General features: G+C 40.4%; 1 protein-coding gene and 1 long non-coding RNA gene across 16 annotated transcripts in view; one reads left to right on the forward strand and one right to left on the reverse strand.

Annotated features, from left to right (window-relative positions):
* LOC135100404 (uncharacterized) overlaps positions 1 to 10,574 on the forward strand; it is an 85,686-nt gene extending 75,112 nt beyond the window's left edge. For 2 of the 13 annotated variants that reach the window (XR_010268677.1, XR_010268682.1), the window contains 3 exons: positions 3,456 to 3,571; positions 9,191 to 9,316; positions 9,641 to 10,574. Coding sequence is in view for 2 of the 13 variants with exons in the window: in XM_064003236.1 (XP_063859306.1) it covers positions 3,456 to 3,571; positions 3,946 to 3,999 (170 nt within the window). In the remaining 11 variants the exon portion in view is untranslated. Of the gene's footprint in view, positions 1 to 3,455; positions 3,572 to 3,945; positions 4,035 to 4,577; positions 4,817 to 9,190; positions 9,317 to 9,640 lie in introns of those variants that run through there. The other 11 variants (XR_010268680.1, XR_010268679.1, XR_010268681.1 and 8 more) reach the window with 9 other exon arrangements.
* The window catches only part of LOC135100405 (uncharacterized), a 26,454-nt gene continuing 19,241 nt past the window's right edge, over positions 7,788 to 15,000 (reverse strand). The window contains exons 1-5 of one of the 3 annotated variants that reach the window (XR_010268683.1): positions 13,692 to 14,364; positions 13,449 to 13,587; positions 12,751 to 12,921; positions 11,410 to 11,523; positions 7,788 to 7,923 (exon numbers count right to left, since the gene is read on the reverse strand). This is a non-coding gene — a long non-coding RNA (uncharacterized LOC135100405). Of the gene's footprint in view, positions 8,656 to 11,409; positions 11,524 to 12,750; positions 12,922 to 13,448; positions 13,588 to 13,691; positions 14,367 to 15,000 lie in introns of those variants that run through there. The other 2 variants (XR_010268685.1, XR_010268684.1) reach the window with 2 other exon arrangements.

A 15,000-nucleotide genomic window follows, 5' to 3' on the forward strand; every position in this document is an offset into this window, starting at 1 on the left:
AAAAGTGTCTGATAAAACATTGTGGAAGATTTGAGATTTTTGAAATATAAGCAAATTCTTCTAAATATGAAAAATTTCTTGCTAGATCTGGTCAGTTCAAGAATGATCTTATTAAAATTAAAAATCTTTAGAACACTTCATATTCTTTCTCTTATTGTTTTAATCTATTTGCAACATTTCAAAAGCAATTAGATGAGCAATTGAGATTTTGCAGAGGTCTTTACCTGACATGAAAACCAATAATAACCTAGACTGTAATGAAATAACAGTGATCCGCTGTGGCGACCCCTAAATGGGAGCAGCCGAAAGAAGAAGAGGAAGAAGAAGAAGAAGACTGTAATTAAATAAGGCAAAAATGTTAATTAATTGTTCTAACCACAAAAGCAAAGTTTTAGGATCAAATTATGATTTGGGGCCAAGAACAAGACAAAAGTGAAATTTTATTAAATAGTGTAATCAGTCTGGCCCAAAAAAATAAATGTTTGTGGTAATAATAAATATGAGACATTGATTCCAGTAATAGTTTATATATGTTTATTTGTTTTGGGATTATTGAGATAAAGATAGCCTGTTGGTTTACTGATGAAACATTTATTTATTTATTTTTTTTCTGGTAGTCTTTGGCTTGTTCTGTATCAATCTGCTTGTTGTTTTTCCTGCAAATCATTAGTTTTTTTTCATTTATTACCCCACTAGACCCTCATTAGAAACTAAAGTTTTACTGTAAAAACAAAAAGATTAATACAAAACTTACCAAAATTTACAAGAAATAAATTGTTGTGTCCTCATAATTAAGTGACACATCAGCAACACTCCCTGGCTGTGTGCCAAAGAGAGGAGACTGGCTGGCTGGCTGCCTGTCCCTTGCCCCTGGCCACCAACCAGCCAGCTGTCACCACCACCACCTAACCCAGCTTAATGAAACTAACCTAATTTAACCAAACTAACTTAACCTAACAAAACTAAGTTAACCTAACCAAACTAATCTAACTAAACTAAACTAAACTAAACTAAGCTAAACTAAACTAAACTAAACTAAACTAAACTAAACTAATGTAACCTAACCAACCTAAGTAAACTAATCTAACCTAACCAAATTAACCTAACCTGTCAGAGCTAAGAAATTAATTTGAAGCCTTTACTTTATTTATCTTCGTAAAACCTAGCAGTGTGCTGGAAACAGGTGAGGCGCCACCCACTGCCAACACACACACACACACACACACACACACACACACACACACACACACACACACACACACACACACACACACACACATTTTCCTCAAACTAATTCAAATATTTCAAATTGAGTGGTTTCTCCCTCCACAGGATGACATAAGATGCTGTGATTGGCTAAATTAATTCTGTATTTTTTAATTGGCCAATAGCTGTATTTCCAAACAAAAGAACCAATCACCATGACTAATTTTGCACTTGTGCAATGGACGTGACATGCACGCATGGACAAACACACCTTCGCCGGATAGATCAATGCCTGCCTGTCTGTGACACGCGAGGGTGCGTCAATTCTCAGCATTGTCGCAGCACCCAATTTTCTTATTTTGTATAGCATGTGTAAGTTTGCCTAGAGCATCACAATGATCAACCATAACACTGCAGGTACAGTGAGCATTAGCCTCGGAGAAGATCTTTATTTCAACATTATCCTAAATTCACTTCTACTTTCGTGGTCTCATTGGCTGGAGCTGGAGTTTTTTTTAACCCCATGTATGCCTTGCAAATTAACTGTAATACCATCACTGAGGGTTAGGTTAGGTAAGTTAAATTTGGCCTGGTCAGATTAGGAATGTATCAGTCATATGAGTGAGTGGTAGAAACTGTGAGGTGCACAGTGTTGGTAAGGTAACTAATGGTGTTTACAACCATCATACTATTCCTTTCTGGTAAGTTTTGATGTGTTTTGATGAGTTTCCAGTCAGTTTTTGCTTCACATGTCTGGGAAGGTTCCATTCATACTGCTCTGTTAGACATCGTGGAATCAAAAGCTTTTTTGTCTCATCAACTCCTCTCCTCTGACTGACTGTTTTCGGCCTCTCTCTCATCACCACAGTGTTGCATCTCTAGCATTCTACTGCTATTTTCATGCTAATTGCTCTTCTGATCTTGCAAACTGCATGCCTTTCCTCCCACGGCTTCTCTGCACAAGACTTCTTTCTCTCACCCCTATTCTGTCCACCTCTCTGCTGCAGGAGTTAACCAGTATTCCCAGTCATTCAGCCCTTTCTCTGGGAAACTCTAGAACTCCCTTCCTGCTTTTGTATTTCCACTTCCTATGACTTGAACTCCTTTAAGAGGGAGGTTTCAAGACACATCCTTCAATTTTTTACCACTGCTTCAGACCCTATTTGGGGACTGGCATCTCATTGGACTTTTTTTTCATTAGGTTTTTGTTGCCCTTTGGCCATTGTCCCTCCTAAATAAGAAAAATACTGTTTCTTATAGTGGTGGGGGTAAAAATGAAAAAAAGTGATTTGTGACAAAGTGAAGCCACATTATGTAAAAAACACATCAAAACTTATCAGAAAGAAATAGTTTTGGCAAATCTGTATTTTTTTCACCCATCTAATATTTTTGGACCAGGCTACATTTTTCTGGTAGACTTTGATGTGTTCTGAGTGAATCTAGTAACCATTTCTGTCACAAGTAACTTTTTTTCTTACATGTCACACACACACACACACACACACACACACACACACACACACACACACACACACACACACACACACACACACACACACTGAAATTCATCGAAAAAACATTAACTAGACCTGACCTAACTTAATTAAACCTAACCAAACCAAACCAAACCTAATGAAACAATTAAACCTAACTAAACCTAACCTAATTAAACCTAACCTTACTTAACCTACCTTCGTGGTAAATCTGATAAAAATTAATATCTCAGGAGGGAACAGTTTGTGATGGTAAACATAGTATTTCTTTAAGAACAATGTCTTTTTTTTGCCATGAGACCGGTGAATATGCACCACAGTTTCATCTGCCAAGTGGAGTGTGTAGGGAGGCTGAAAATTTACTGAATGTTGTAGTAGTGGTGAGGAGGCAGCACGATTCAGGGCTGGCTTATGGTGTATGGTGATGCAGGCTGTCTTTACTTACAAGTCAGCAAAGCTGTTCATACCACACAAATTTCATTACAGTCTGAAAATAATGTAATACTCAATAATTGTGTGATAATTATATCTCCTTCACCATACTTATAACTTTGTTCCACTTGATTTGTTCACCTTATCTAACCTGACCTAACTTTAACTTTACTTAACCTGACCTAAGCTAACCTAACAACCTAAACCAGCCTGACTTTCTCTTCATCTTTACTTTTCTTTCCCTCTTTTCTACTCTTGTTCATCTCCTTTCTCCATCACAATAGACCAGCCTTCATCTTAAACTGATGCACACCTTTCCACCAGAGGTGAGGAGCTGCAGCAGCATTTGCAGCAGCAGCAGCAGCAGCATGGCAGAGCAGAGGCCCGGGGTGGGAGGCAGAAGGCAGTGTGCTCGTCAAGTTTGTCACCACGGAGAACCAGTAAGTGCTGTGGGGCCTTGCTGTGGGTGTGTGTGGCCAGCTGTGGTGTGCCTAAGCTCCTGGGGTGTAGTAGGGTGGTCCACAAGACTCTTTCCACCAGGGGCTGATGGGGGATAAGAGTTTGAATGTGTGGGACTTGTCTGGTATAGAGATCATTACTGTTATGAAAACACACTTCAAAAACACCAGTAACTCAACCTGTGTGTCACCAGTAACTCAACCTGTGTGCCATTAGAGAGAATGAAAGTGCATATTGTACACCTCTTTTATTATTATTATTATTAGTAGTAGTAGTAGTAGTAGTAGTAGTAGTAGTAGTAGTAGCAGCAGCAGCAGTAGCAGTTTTCTAATGAGCTGTATTCCTCATCTCTCAGATACACAGTGGTGGGCACCTCAGTGCTGGTGGGAGTGAACAGCAACCTTACTAGTCTGAATGAAATTGTCCACGTGTTCATGAGATGAGGCAAGTTATTGGTTGTGGCCTGTTTGCAACACTTCCACCGTTATTTCTTGTTATATCCATCGTCTGTGTCACTGTTTTCATTGATTGCATCATTACCATATTTGACGACTTACAAAATGCATGGGCTTATATAAGACGCACCTCAGTTTAGGCAGGCATTGAAAAAAATAAATAAATAAATAAGCAGGTTTAAGGTCTGAATATGAAGTGAAGGGTTTCACCTGACATTTGAAGCCCTCTCATATGTACTATTCATATCCTTATTAGATCCCAATATTGTACATTTAAAAGCCTTAATATTTGCTAGGACCTGCCAACACTGGTGCTGAGACCAATCCTGCTGTGAGATGTAAACATATATGGCATAGGCAGTGACACTAAGAGCCCAGAGGGCTAATGAAGTTTGTACATCATATTTTTCATCATCATTCTGCACGTAATTCTAGTTGTAATATTTTAGTACATTTTCAAAGCGTAAGGATGTGTGAAAATAGATTTTCCTTGTTCTCTACAACATATTTTTATTTGAAATATTCATTGCAGACCGTCACCACGAGCTGCCCTGCCTCATTATGCTCTCTTCACCTTTTTGAGTTTTGTTGGACATGTATGCAAGGGAAGATTGTTAGAGGATAGGCACAATTTTAGTTATATGAAGGTGTGTCTTACCTCAAGGAATAATTGGATCACACTAAGGAACGCAGTGAATCTTTCGTGTCGCCAAGTTTGGTGTGTGACCCACTGCGAGTTTGTTTTGGTACATGCAACATAAGCGTCGTCAGGTAATTTCTTCCTGATTGGTGTTATTTTGTGTGAATTACCATTAAGTGCTACCTGTTTTACATTGTTACCTTGCAAAAGAGAGTTGTTTTTGTGGTGTAGAAGTGGTCATCACTGTTTACATGTGTTAAGATGTTTGAGGTATTATTTAAGGGCCACTGTCCCAAAGCTTAACCTTCACCTAATAAGATGCAGGCTCATTTTTTGACTCTTATTTTGGAAAAGAGGTGCATTTCATAAGCCATCAAATGTGGTACATACACCCACCCTTGGGGAACCACACTTAATATCGGGCTCCACACTGATGTCTGGTCCCTTACTACCATTCACATTCTCTCTCTCTCTCTCTCTCTCTCTCTCTCTCTCTCTCTCTCTCTCTCTCTCTCTCTCTCTCTCTCCATTGTCTTTCATACATCACTTACCTTCTCCAGTTTCCATAGAAGTCTTTTAAGTGGTACCTTATTAAAAGCTTTTCTTCAGTCTAGGTAAATGCAGCCTGCCCAACCATCTTTCCCTCTCTCTCCTGTATTATATCAAACACTCTTGAATAATAACACAACAGATTGGTGAGACAAGATCTCTCCTTGCTAAAACTAAATTGACAACTTGTTAAAAATTTTATCTTCCAAAAATTTGGTCCATATTTTTTATTTTTATTTTATTTATTTTTTTATTTTTATCCTTTCCTTTTATTATCCTTTTTGGTACCACACTCATCAGGAAAACTGGTTTGTAATTTAGTGGGTCTTGTGTGTCTCCTTTAAATATGGGCATGAGGTTAGCTCTTCCAATCCTGTGGATCTAATAGAGGTACACTTGATGGAATGTATTTTATTTTTACGCTGGTTACTGCACTCTTTCAATACCCATCCTGACACTCCATCCAGTTCTAGATCTTTCTTACAACTAAAGTTTTGATGGTCTCATTAATTTCCTGTATTGTTACTTGAAATTCCTCCATTTTTCTCTTTTCCTGTACATGCAGTGACCTTATGAATTCCTTTTCCTTTGTAAAAACTTCCTCGAAGCTCTTATTTTTCCCTTCCGTCATCTCCTTGGGGTCCTTGTATACCACTCCATCCATCCTTAGTTTTTCTATGCTCACTCCCTTTGCTTTTCAGTTTACCATTGACATGTCTGTAGAAGAGTTCAGGCTGATGCTTACACCTGTCTATTACAGTAAAATCCCTCTCATCCGGCATTCGAGTATCTGGCAGCTTCAAGTATCCGGCACATTTTTCCCCGAGCCTTAAAATCATTAAAAAATCAATGTGTACTCATAAATCAATTAAAATTCCCGCGCGAGCCATACTTTGTCCCCTCACCACCAGAGCGCACTGCTTCACACCACCCGCGGCCCACTGCACTGTGTTTACTCAGTGACTCAGTCCCTCGTGTGCACTGTTTATTGCCTGACACCTTCATCATACCTAAAGTTGTAGAAAAGAGGAAGCGTGTCGTGCTTACACTTAAGCAGCTGATCAGATCAGCTGCTGATTAAGACCAGCTGATCTTTAATATGGTAAGATGCGTGATTGTAGGGTGATGATTGTGGACATAATTTCACTTCTATTCAAGTATCCGGCAATATTCAAGTATCCGGCATGTCGGCGGTCCCGTTGATGCCGGATAAGAGGGATTTTACTGTATATCTTTTTCAAAACTGCCTTAGTTCATCTCTCTGGATTTTCATATAATCATATCTTGCTTGTTTGTAATTATTCCATAAGTTAATTCTTATATTTTTCCTCCACTTTTTCCTTGAATCATCTTTTATCCTCCTTGCTACTTCACATCTTTTTTATCAAACCACTCTTACCAACTTTTTGTCTGCCATTTAGACACAAACTTCTTTTCTCCTCAGTATATTTTAAGAAACTTGTGCCACTTTCTTGGACCCCTGTGGCCTTATGGAACACATCCCATCTCTCTTCTTGAAAAACTTCATGTTGTCAAAGTCTGCCCCACTGTAGTTTAATCTCCAAGCTTGGTGTTCTTCATTCCATTTACCTTCTATTTCCTCATTTATGTTGAATTCCATGGTAGCGCAGTCATTTTTGGCTATCAGATGCTCTCTCTGAACACTCTCAATTCCTTGTGGTTCCTTTGCTAAATACATTTAGTCTCAATGTTTTTCCATCTTTTCCAAATCTTGTATCACTTTTATCCATTGTGTTAATACATTGTCCATTGCCAGCTGTAATAATTTATTCCCCCAAGATGACTCTGTTCCCTGAGTGCATCACTCTTCCCAGCACACCTCCTTACACAAGTCTCCATCCATAACCACTTTATCACCACTTGGTATTTTCTCTTGCCAGTTCTTTGTGTCTTTTATCATTGCTTCACATTCTTCACTTGACCAGGCATTGGTTGTGGGTGGTATGTCAGTCACCATGAATTGTCTCTTTCTGCCTTGTATAATTTCCATTCCAGTTTTTAATGCCTCTGCCAGTCCATTGCCACATTCTTTTTCAACCACTGTCAAGCTTTTCTTAGCTAAAAACATCACTGCTCCTCCCTTCTTTATTTTTTCTGCCTCTTTTTCATAACTTGTATCTATTTTGTCCAATGTTCTGTAGATCTAACTCATCACATAATTTTCACTTTTGTTTTTTTCTGCCACCGACCCATCACTCGGCACAAAGTTAACCTTGATTCACCTCTGTTTTCCCCTTTTACTTTTCTCTTCCTCTCTACTTTTAACATCACTTCTACCTTTTCTTACTGTTTCATGATGGAGACTGAAACATTATTTACTCAAGCTCTCCATGCTTCAACTGGCTCACCAGAGTCATGGAGCTGCTACCCTTATGTCCTCCCACCTTGGCTGCACATGTTTGTATGTGTGTGTGTTTGTGTTTGTGTGTGTGTACTGTTTGCATTCAGTATAACCAAAAAGTTGGGTCATAGGTCACATCTGCAGCACAGTATGGTGTTTTAGACAGGAGGGAGGCCCCTAGGCAATAATCTCAGTGAGCCGTGAACTCTCAGGTGACGCACTGCACACACCCAGCATCATGAATTTCTAGTACAAAGCTGTTCAAGCATACTGGTGCAACATATGCCTGGCCAGATACTATTGATTACTGACTCCTGCCATCCACTCCTGAAAGATGCAAAAATTGACAGAAATAATGTGATTCACTGTGAAAGTATTAAAAGTATTTCCATTGCATTATATTAATATTATAAGCCAAAAATAAAATTAGAAATTGTTCATTAAATAAATTAATAAATATATAATATATATTTTTATATTGTGGTAATAATACAAGTTAACTTTTTTTAATAATACAAGTTAACTTTTTTTATTATTTCATTTTTTGTTACAAGACTAAAAATATACATAAATAATATAATAATAATAATTAATAATAATAATAATAATAATAATAATAAAATAATAATAATCGTAAACTATTATAAATATTTTCCATTCATTGGTATATTATTTAAAAAAAATTTCTTTACAGGCACTTCCTCCTGGCTGGTCACAGCATTATTATTATTATTATTATTATTATTATTATTATTATTAGTAGTAGTAGTAGTAGTAGTAGTAGTAGTAGTAGTAGTAGTAGTAGTAGTAGTAGTAGTAGTAGTTGTGGTTGCGGTGGTGGTGGTGGTAGTGGTGGTATATAGTGGTTGTGGAAGTACTAGTTCAAAGTAGCAACAATAGTAGTAGTAGTAATAACACTTAATAGGAACATTCTAAGGTTCTGTCTTTGCAACACACACACACACACACACACACACACACACACACACACACACACACACACACACACACACACACACACCCCTATTTCTCTCTCTCTCTGACTCCTGCCATCCACTCCTGAAAGATGAAAAAATTGACAGAAATAATGTAATAGTAGTAATTTACTAGTTTACTAGTAATGAAGTACTAGTTGAAAGTAGCAACAATAGTAGTAGTAGTAACAACACTTAATAGGAACATTCTAAGGTTCTATCTTTGCAAAACACACACACACACACACACACACACACACACACACACACACACACACACACACACACACACACACACACACACACACACACACACACACACACACACACACACACACACACACACACACACACACACACACACACACACACACACACACACACTCTCTCTCTCTCTCTCTCTCTCTCTCTCTCTCTCTCTCTCTCTCTCTCTCTCTCTCTCTCTCTCTCTCTCTCTCTCTGTCACACACAAGAACTACCAAAAACCGACCCCAAATCAAACACACAACACAACAGATCAATTTTAATCCTCTCATAGCCTCTCCCTGAGTCCCCCAACACTCCCCTGACCCCTCAACAGCCCCAAACATACCCTGACACTCTTCTCTCAACTGTTTCAGCTTGTATAATGGCAGGTCAAGTTGGGCAATGCAAGTGCATGCTGGAAGGAAGCTGTCGTCTGCTGGCCTTTGGATTATCAACTTGGGAGCCTGGGTGTGTGTGTGTGTCAAAGAGAATCAGTTTGAGTGAGTAGTGAGACGGGGTTTTTGAGTATGTGTGGGTAAAAGAAGGGGTTTTGTAAAAGAGAGAGAGAGAGAGAGAGAGAGAGAGAGAGAGAGAGAGAGAGAGAGAGAGATGGAGTATTGCGCGCACACACACACACACACCAGTATGTCCCCCACCGTATGTTGATGAACCCACAGTCACTCTCCACAGCCTTTCACATTAGAGAGAGAGAGAGAGAGAGAGAGAGAGAGAGAATGTTACTGTTTGTGAGATAATTAATTACTATTATTATTAATAATAATATTATGTTCAAAATGTATTATTTATATTTTCATTGTTTTCAGAAGTGATAGAAAGAAGGAAGAGGAGAAGATAGATGATAATAAGGAAGGAAGAGAAAGAGAGAGAGAGAGAGAGAGAGAGAGAGAGAGAGAGAGAGAGAGAGAGAGAGAGAGAGAGAGAGAGAGAGAGAGAGAGAGAGAGAGAGAGAAAGACAAAGAAGGAAGAGGACATGAGAGAAGACAAAGAAGGAAGAGGACATGAGAGAAGAACAAGGATAATAGAAGAGGAAGAAAAAAAAAAGAAATGAGAGAAGATAGAGGAGAGAGAGAAAGATAGAAAAGGTAAAGAAATAAAAGAAAAATTCTCTCTCTCTCTCTCTCTCTCTCTCTCTCTCTCTCTCTCTCTCTCTCTCTCTCTCTCTCTCTCTCTCTCTCTCCATGCCTAGGAGAGGAACCTGATCAGTCCCTGTGAGAAATTTTGCAACATTTTCTTTTTAGGCAAGAGTTCATGAATACTCGTATTTCCCAAAAAGTGCAGGTGACTGGATGGTCTGGGAAGTATTCACTCTGGAAATACAGTGAGGGGTTAATAAAAGGAAGAATACTGGGAACTGTGTGTTAGTTTAGATTCCTGTGGTATGTGGATGGAAGGACTGGGTGAATATAGACAGCAGAAGAGGTGAGGAGTGTATGCTAACTAAAGGCAGGAAGTGAAGGACTGGATAAATACTAGACAGAAGAGGTGATAGAAGCAATGGACTAGATATACAGAGACAAAGAAGGGCTGGATAAATATTAGACAAGAGGTGATAGAGGCAAAGAAGGGCTAGATATGTAGAGACAAGGAAGGGCTGGATAAATAGAGGTGACAGAGGCAAAGACTACACTAATAATGAAAAATATATTAAATGAATGGCAGAGAGGATGAAAGAGTGAAGAACAACTAAAATGAATGATAAACGTGAAAACACACACAAGCCTATCAACACCCAAACACCCCTAACACACACACACACACCCCCTGGCTCCTCCAGTGTGAAAGATATTCACCCAAACACCCCTAACACACACACACATACACACCCTGGCTCCTCCACTGTGAAAGATATTCATGTATAAACAAGCCATTTTAGCCCATAATCCAAACACTTCACCCCTGACCTGACATACCAGCATGCACATCACTGCTGTGTTGCCAGGTTTTGCTGGACGCATCATTCCTGACTGCTGTCAGTTCATTTTGGCCTAAAACCTTCATGCTTCATCCTTCACTTCCTGTATACACTTGTGAAATTGTTGCAAAGGAGGGAGAGTTTTTATTGCAACATGAATTCCAAATCAGATTCAGTACTTTTATGAAATCTTTCAAGATGACAAAACCCTGTTATTAAACTCCATCACCAGAAACACACACACACACACACACCAGTTGCAATGCTTACTTCAGTGCACACTGTTCACTCCTTCAGAGATGAGTGAATGAGTGGGCAGTGAATAAATCTGTTAACAAGAACACTATTTTGGTGCAAAGAATCAGATGCTGCCAGTATTTTTGCTGCCATTCACCACTCCACATCTAGCAGAAAGTTTGTGGTCTGCCTTATCCATACAGTCTTCCTGGCACTTACAAATCAGGGCCACTAACTGAAGAGAGCATCAGAGTACTTGGAAGGAAACCACTGGGAAGACCTTGAGATGGTGTGTGGAGGAAGGCATGATAACACTTAACAATAAGGAAGAAATTGTCTACAGCTGCAAGTGGGAGATACTCATGGTCTGTCCAACCCCAGAAGGGAAACTATGGACAAATAATGATGTAATGAAAGGCACACCTGAATGGACTGCTGGCCAGCTGATGTCTCTTGAATGCTCCTCTTCCTCCTCTTGGGCCTCACTCCCTGTGCGGTGGCACTGACATTGTGTGTCTCCCAGTCGGTCTGTGGAATCTGAAGGAGAAACAGTGTAATAAGAGTAGTGAGGAAACTGACAATGCTTAGAAGAAGAGGCAGTTTCATTACACAATGTCCTGGGACTTGATAGTGTGCAGCATGAGTCCTCTAACACAGAGAGAAAAGAAAGAATTGCATTCCACAATTCAATGGGACACACTCACATCAAAGAGCCTTCCATCACACACACACGCATAAGGAGTCCCATTAAATACTTAACTGCACTACGGGACACACATTAGGGTGGTGAAGGTCTCCTCTCTCTCTCTCACACACACACACACACACACACACACATGCACACACATGAGGGAGACATGGTGGGGCGGAGGTTCACGTTCTTAAGTGCTTTGTCCTCATCGGAGGCTTCAAACTCCTGCTGACCTCTGCTACAGCTTGCTAAAACTAACAGCCAAGAATGAAACACTCACGAATGAGGCCTTGGACAAACAAGAGGTTAACAATGTTACAACTACCACTAGAATCATGAAAACACTCTTGAAAACCCTATCAATCTCCACTCCAGGCTGCTAAAGCAAGAGGTGAGACAATGGCACAATAAAACCTGAGAGGGCCCAATGTCACAAATACTACTGTGGCTCCCCAGACCACCTCTGTGCGCTCCTTCACAGTGCGGGTGTGACAGGCAGAGACACAGCCCAGGTGTTGGCTGGATGGCACTACTCACAATCACCTGCTACCTGATGTCCTGATGAAATAGCTGTTGTACAGCTATTTCATCAGGACAATTCATGCATGACTGTTGCAAACAAACTCTAAAAGCTTGATGCTTCATTGCTGATGTGATGTACATATTCACTCATGAAACTGTTTGCAAAGTAGGCACAGCAATTGTTGCAGCAGGAATTTTAAACTGAATGAAATTTTTCAAGACAACAAAATACTATTATTCAACTCCATCACAAGACATACATGCCACCTTTCCCCACACACCAGTAGCTGCATGAATGGACTGATGAGAAAGTACTGTGTGTGTGTGTGTGTGTGTGTGTGTGTGTGTGTGTGTGTGTGTGTGTGTGTGTGTGTGTGTGTGCATGCGTGCATGTTTGCAGAGATGATGTAGGAATTTATGGCCGTGTCAGACACCACCAGACACAAAGACGGGACACCACCACCATAGCCCCCATCCTGTACATGACAACTAGGTAAACACACACACACACACACACACACACACATCCTGACCTCTTTCACACTGATCACCTTTCACCAACAGTCTGATGAACAAGGTCGCTGTGACTGTGTGCTGACAAACCCGAGTGTTGATTCCTGCAGTCACTGCCACACATTGCAGAGCTCCGGTGAGGTGCAGCTCTTGTTCCTGAGTTAAGCAAGTCTCCCAGGTTTTCTTCTACTTGCTCTCTGTGACATTACCTGCAGGGGGACACACACATCAGTGCTCCTGTTGCATTATGGGCATCACACTGAACTCACAAGTTAGGTCCACATTCACAAACCCTCAGCTCTCTCACTAAGACTATTTTCCAAGGCCACAGAGAATCTGTTGGGTTCCAAAGACTGTTTCTCCTGTTAATGAGGTAAAAATATTGTTAATCTCTCTTAAGCACATCCCTAAATACCTATGTAACTTATCAAAAAGGACCCACATTCAGAAATACTCTTCCCTCCTACCATGAATATTTTCCAAAGCCACACACATGATCAGCCATGTCCCTAAGGGACCCATGTCCCAGTTCCATGTCCCAGGGTCCCATGTCCCATGTCCCAGTTCCACATAGGCCAGCCCAGACAACGCGTGGGTTCACACACACACACACACACACACACACACACACACACACAGACAGACAGACAGACAGACAGACAGACAGACACACACACACACACACACACACACACACACACACACACACACACACACACAGGATAAAGAAACGTACCGTGATCCCTCGAGCAGAGCAATTTCCCCCAGCAGGAGTCCTGAGAGGCTGCACAGATCCTCCTCCTCACTTGAGACCCATTGAGGGCGACCCAACACTGACATAAACACAATCCACAGGTCCACGTGTCCTTCATCACCTGGCATAGGAATCAGATTTTATTATTATTAAAGGTTTATTGAGTATTATGTCACATATACATATATACATATTGCACAAAAAGAAAAATATACATGAATATACATAATACACAAAGCGGGCACCAGCCCGCAGGTGGGGGAGTCTTGGGTCCCGGTGGTGGGCGGTGCGGTGGCGCTAGGAATCAGATATCCAGCCTTGCCCACCTCATCCCTTGAACTCAGCCCTTTTTGTCCTACACGCTAAATTGCATCACGTCCTCTCCTCCTCCCCACTCTTTTTTTTATATCTATCCCTCGATCGTTTTTCTCCCTTTTTCCAACCACTTCCCCGAGGCCTCAAAGGGAGATCTCGAGGAGCACAGCGAGCGTTGATAAGTCTGATAAGGTCCCCAGAAGGGTAAAGTTTTCCTTATATCGCAATGCCAGCAGGTGAAGGTGAGACACGTGTGGGTTTAGGAAGTTTGGGCAGCAATACTGTTTTACCAGCCGTCCTTGCAACGCCACTTCGTCTGTTGTTGCAAAACCCTTCTTTCGCCCGCCTTTGCAACACCATCTCGTCCTTGCAACATGAGTCTGTCACGTGTGTTTGTAGCATCATTTCTTGGCAGCTGCCTGCACCACCACTTCCTTGCAGGCCTTTACATCATCATTTGCTGGAACAAACGACCAGCGGTTGTTAACACGAAAGCTGTAGATCGTTCAACATCCAAATTAAGCAAGTATTTCAGAGAAACAAGTATGTATGTACTAACAAGTTATTATTCTAACCTCTAATTGTCCTTTTTAACGGCTTTTTTTATATCGGATATGTAGAGAGGCAAAACATCAACACTAGTGGCAGGGTAGTGTAGTGTGTGTATATATATATATATATATATATATATATATATATATATATATATATATATATATATATATATATATATATATATATATATATATATATATATATATTATGGATTACATGATGATCTCGTCTGACTTTTCGTGGTGACATGCTGTCAGAAAGAGAGCTGGGCGAAGAAAGAGCCTTGCTCTGTATCTATTCTGTTCTTCCACAGGTAGTTCATTAGTAGAAGTGAATAGATAAACAGATAACCTCGCTAAAAACCGATATATCTTCTGGTATTTGTTTTTCTCATGTATTATCATTTATTTCGTCCTGGCAACACCTTTCCTTCCCATCTTTGCAGCACCTCTCCGTCCCTGCAACATGATTGACTTCCGTCTGTGTCACACCGTTTCCTTGCCGGCCTTTGCAATATCATTTCGTATGTTCCTGTAACACTCTTCTTTCACACGTCACCGCAACGCTATTTCCACCTTGCAATATCATTTTATAACATCCCTCCTTCCTAATCCACCCGATGCAATGTCACCAATCAATACTGAAACATTATTTATTTGGGTAG

Source organism: Scylla paramamosain, chromosome 5, assembly GCF_035594125.1.
Source record: "Scylla paramamosain isolate STU-SP2022 chromosome 5, ASM3559412v1, whole genome shotgun sequence".
NCBI classification, from domain to species: Eukaryota; Metazoa; Arthropoda; class Malacostraca; order Decapoda; family Portunidae; genus Scylla; species Scylla paramamosain.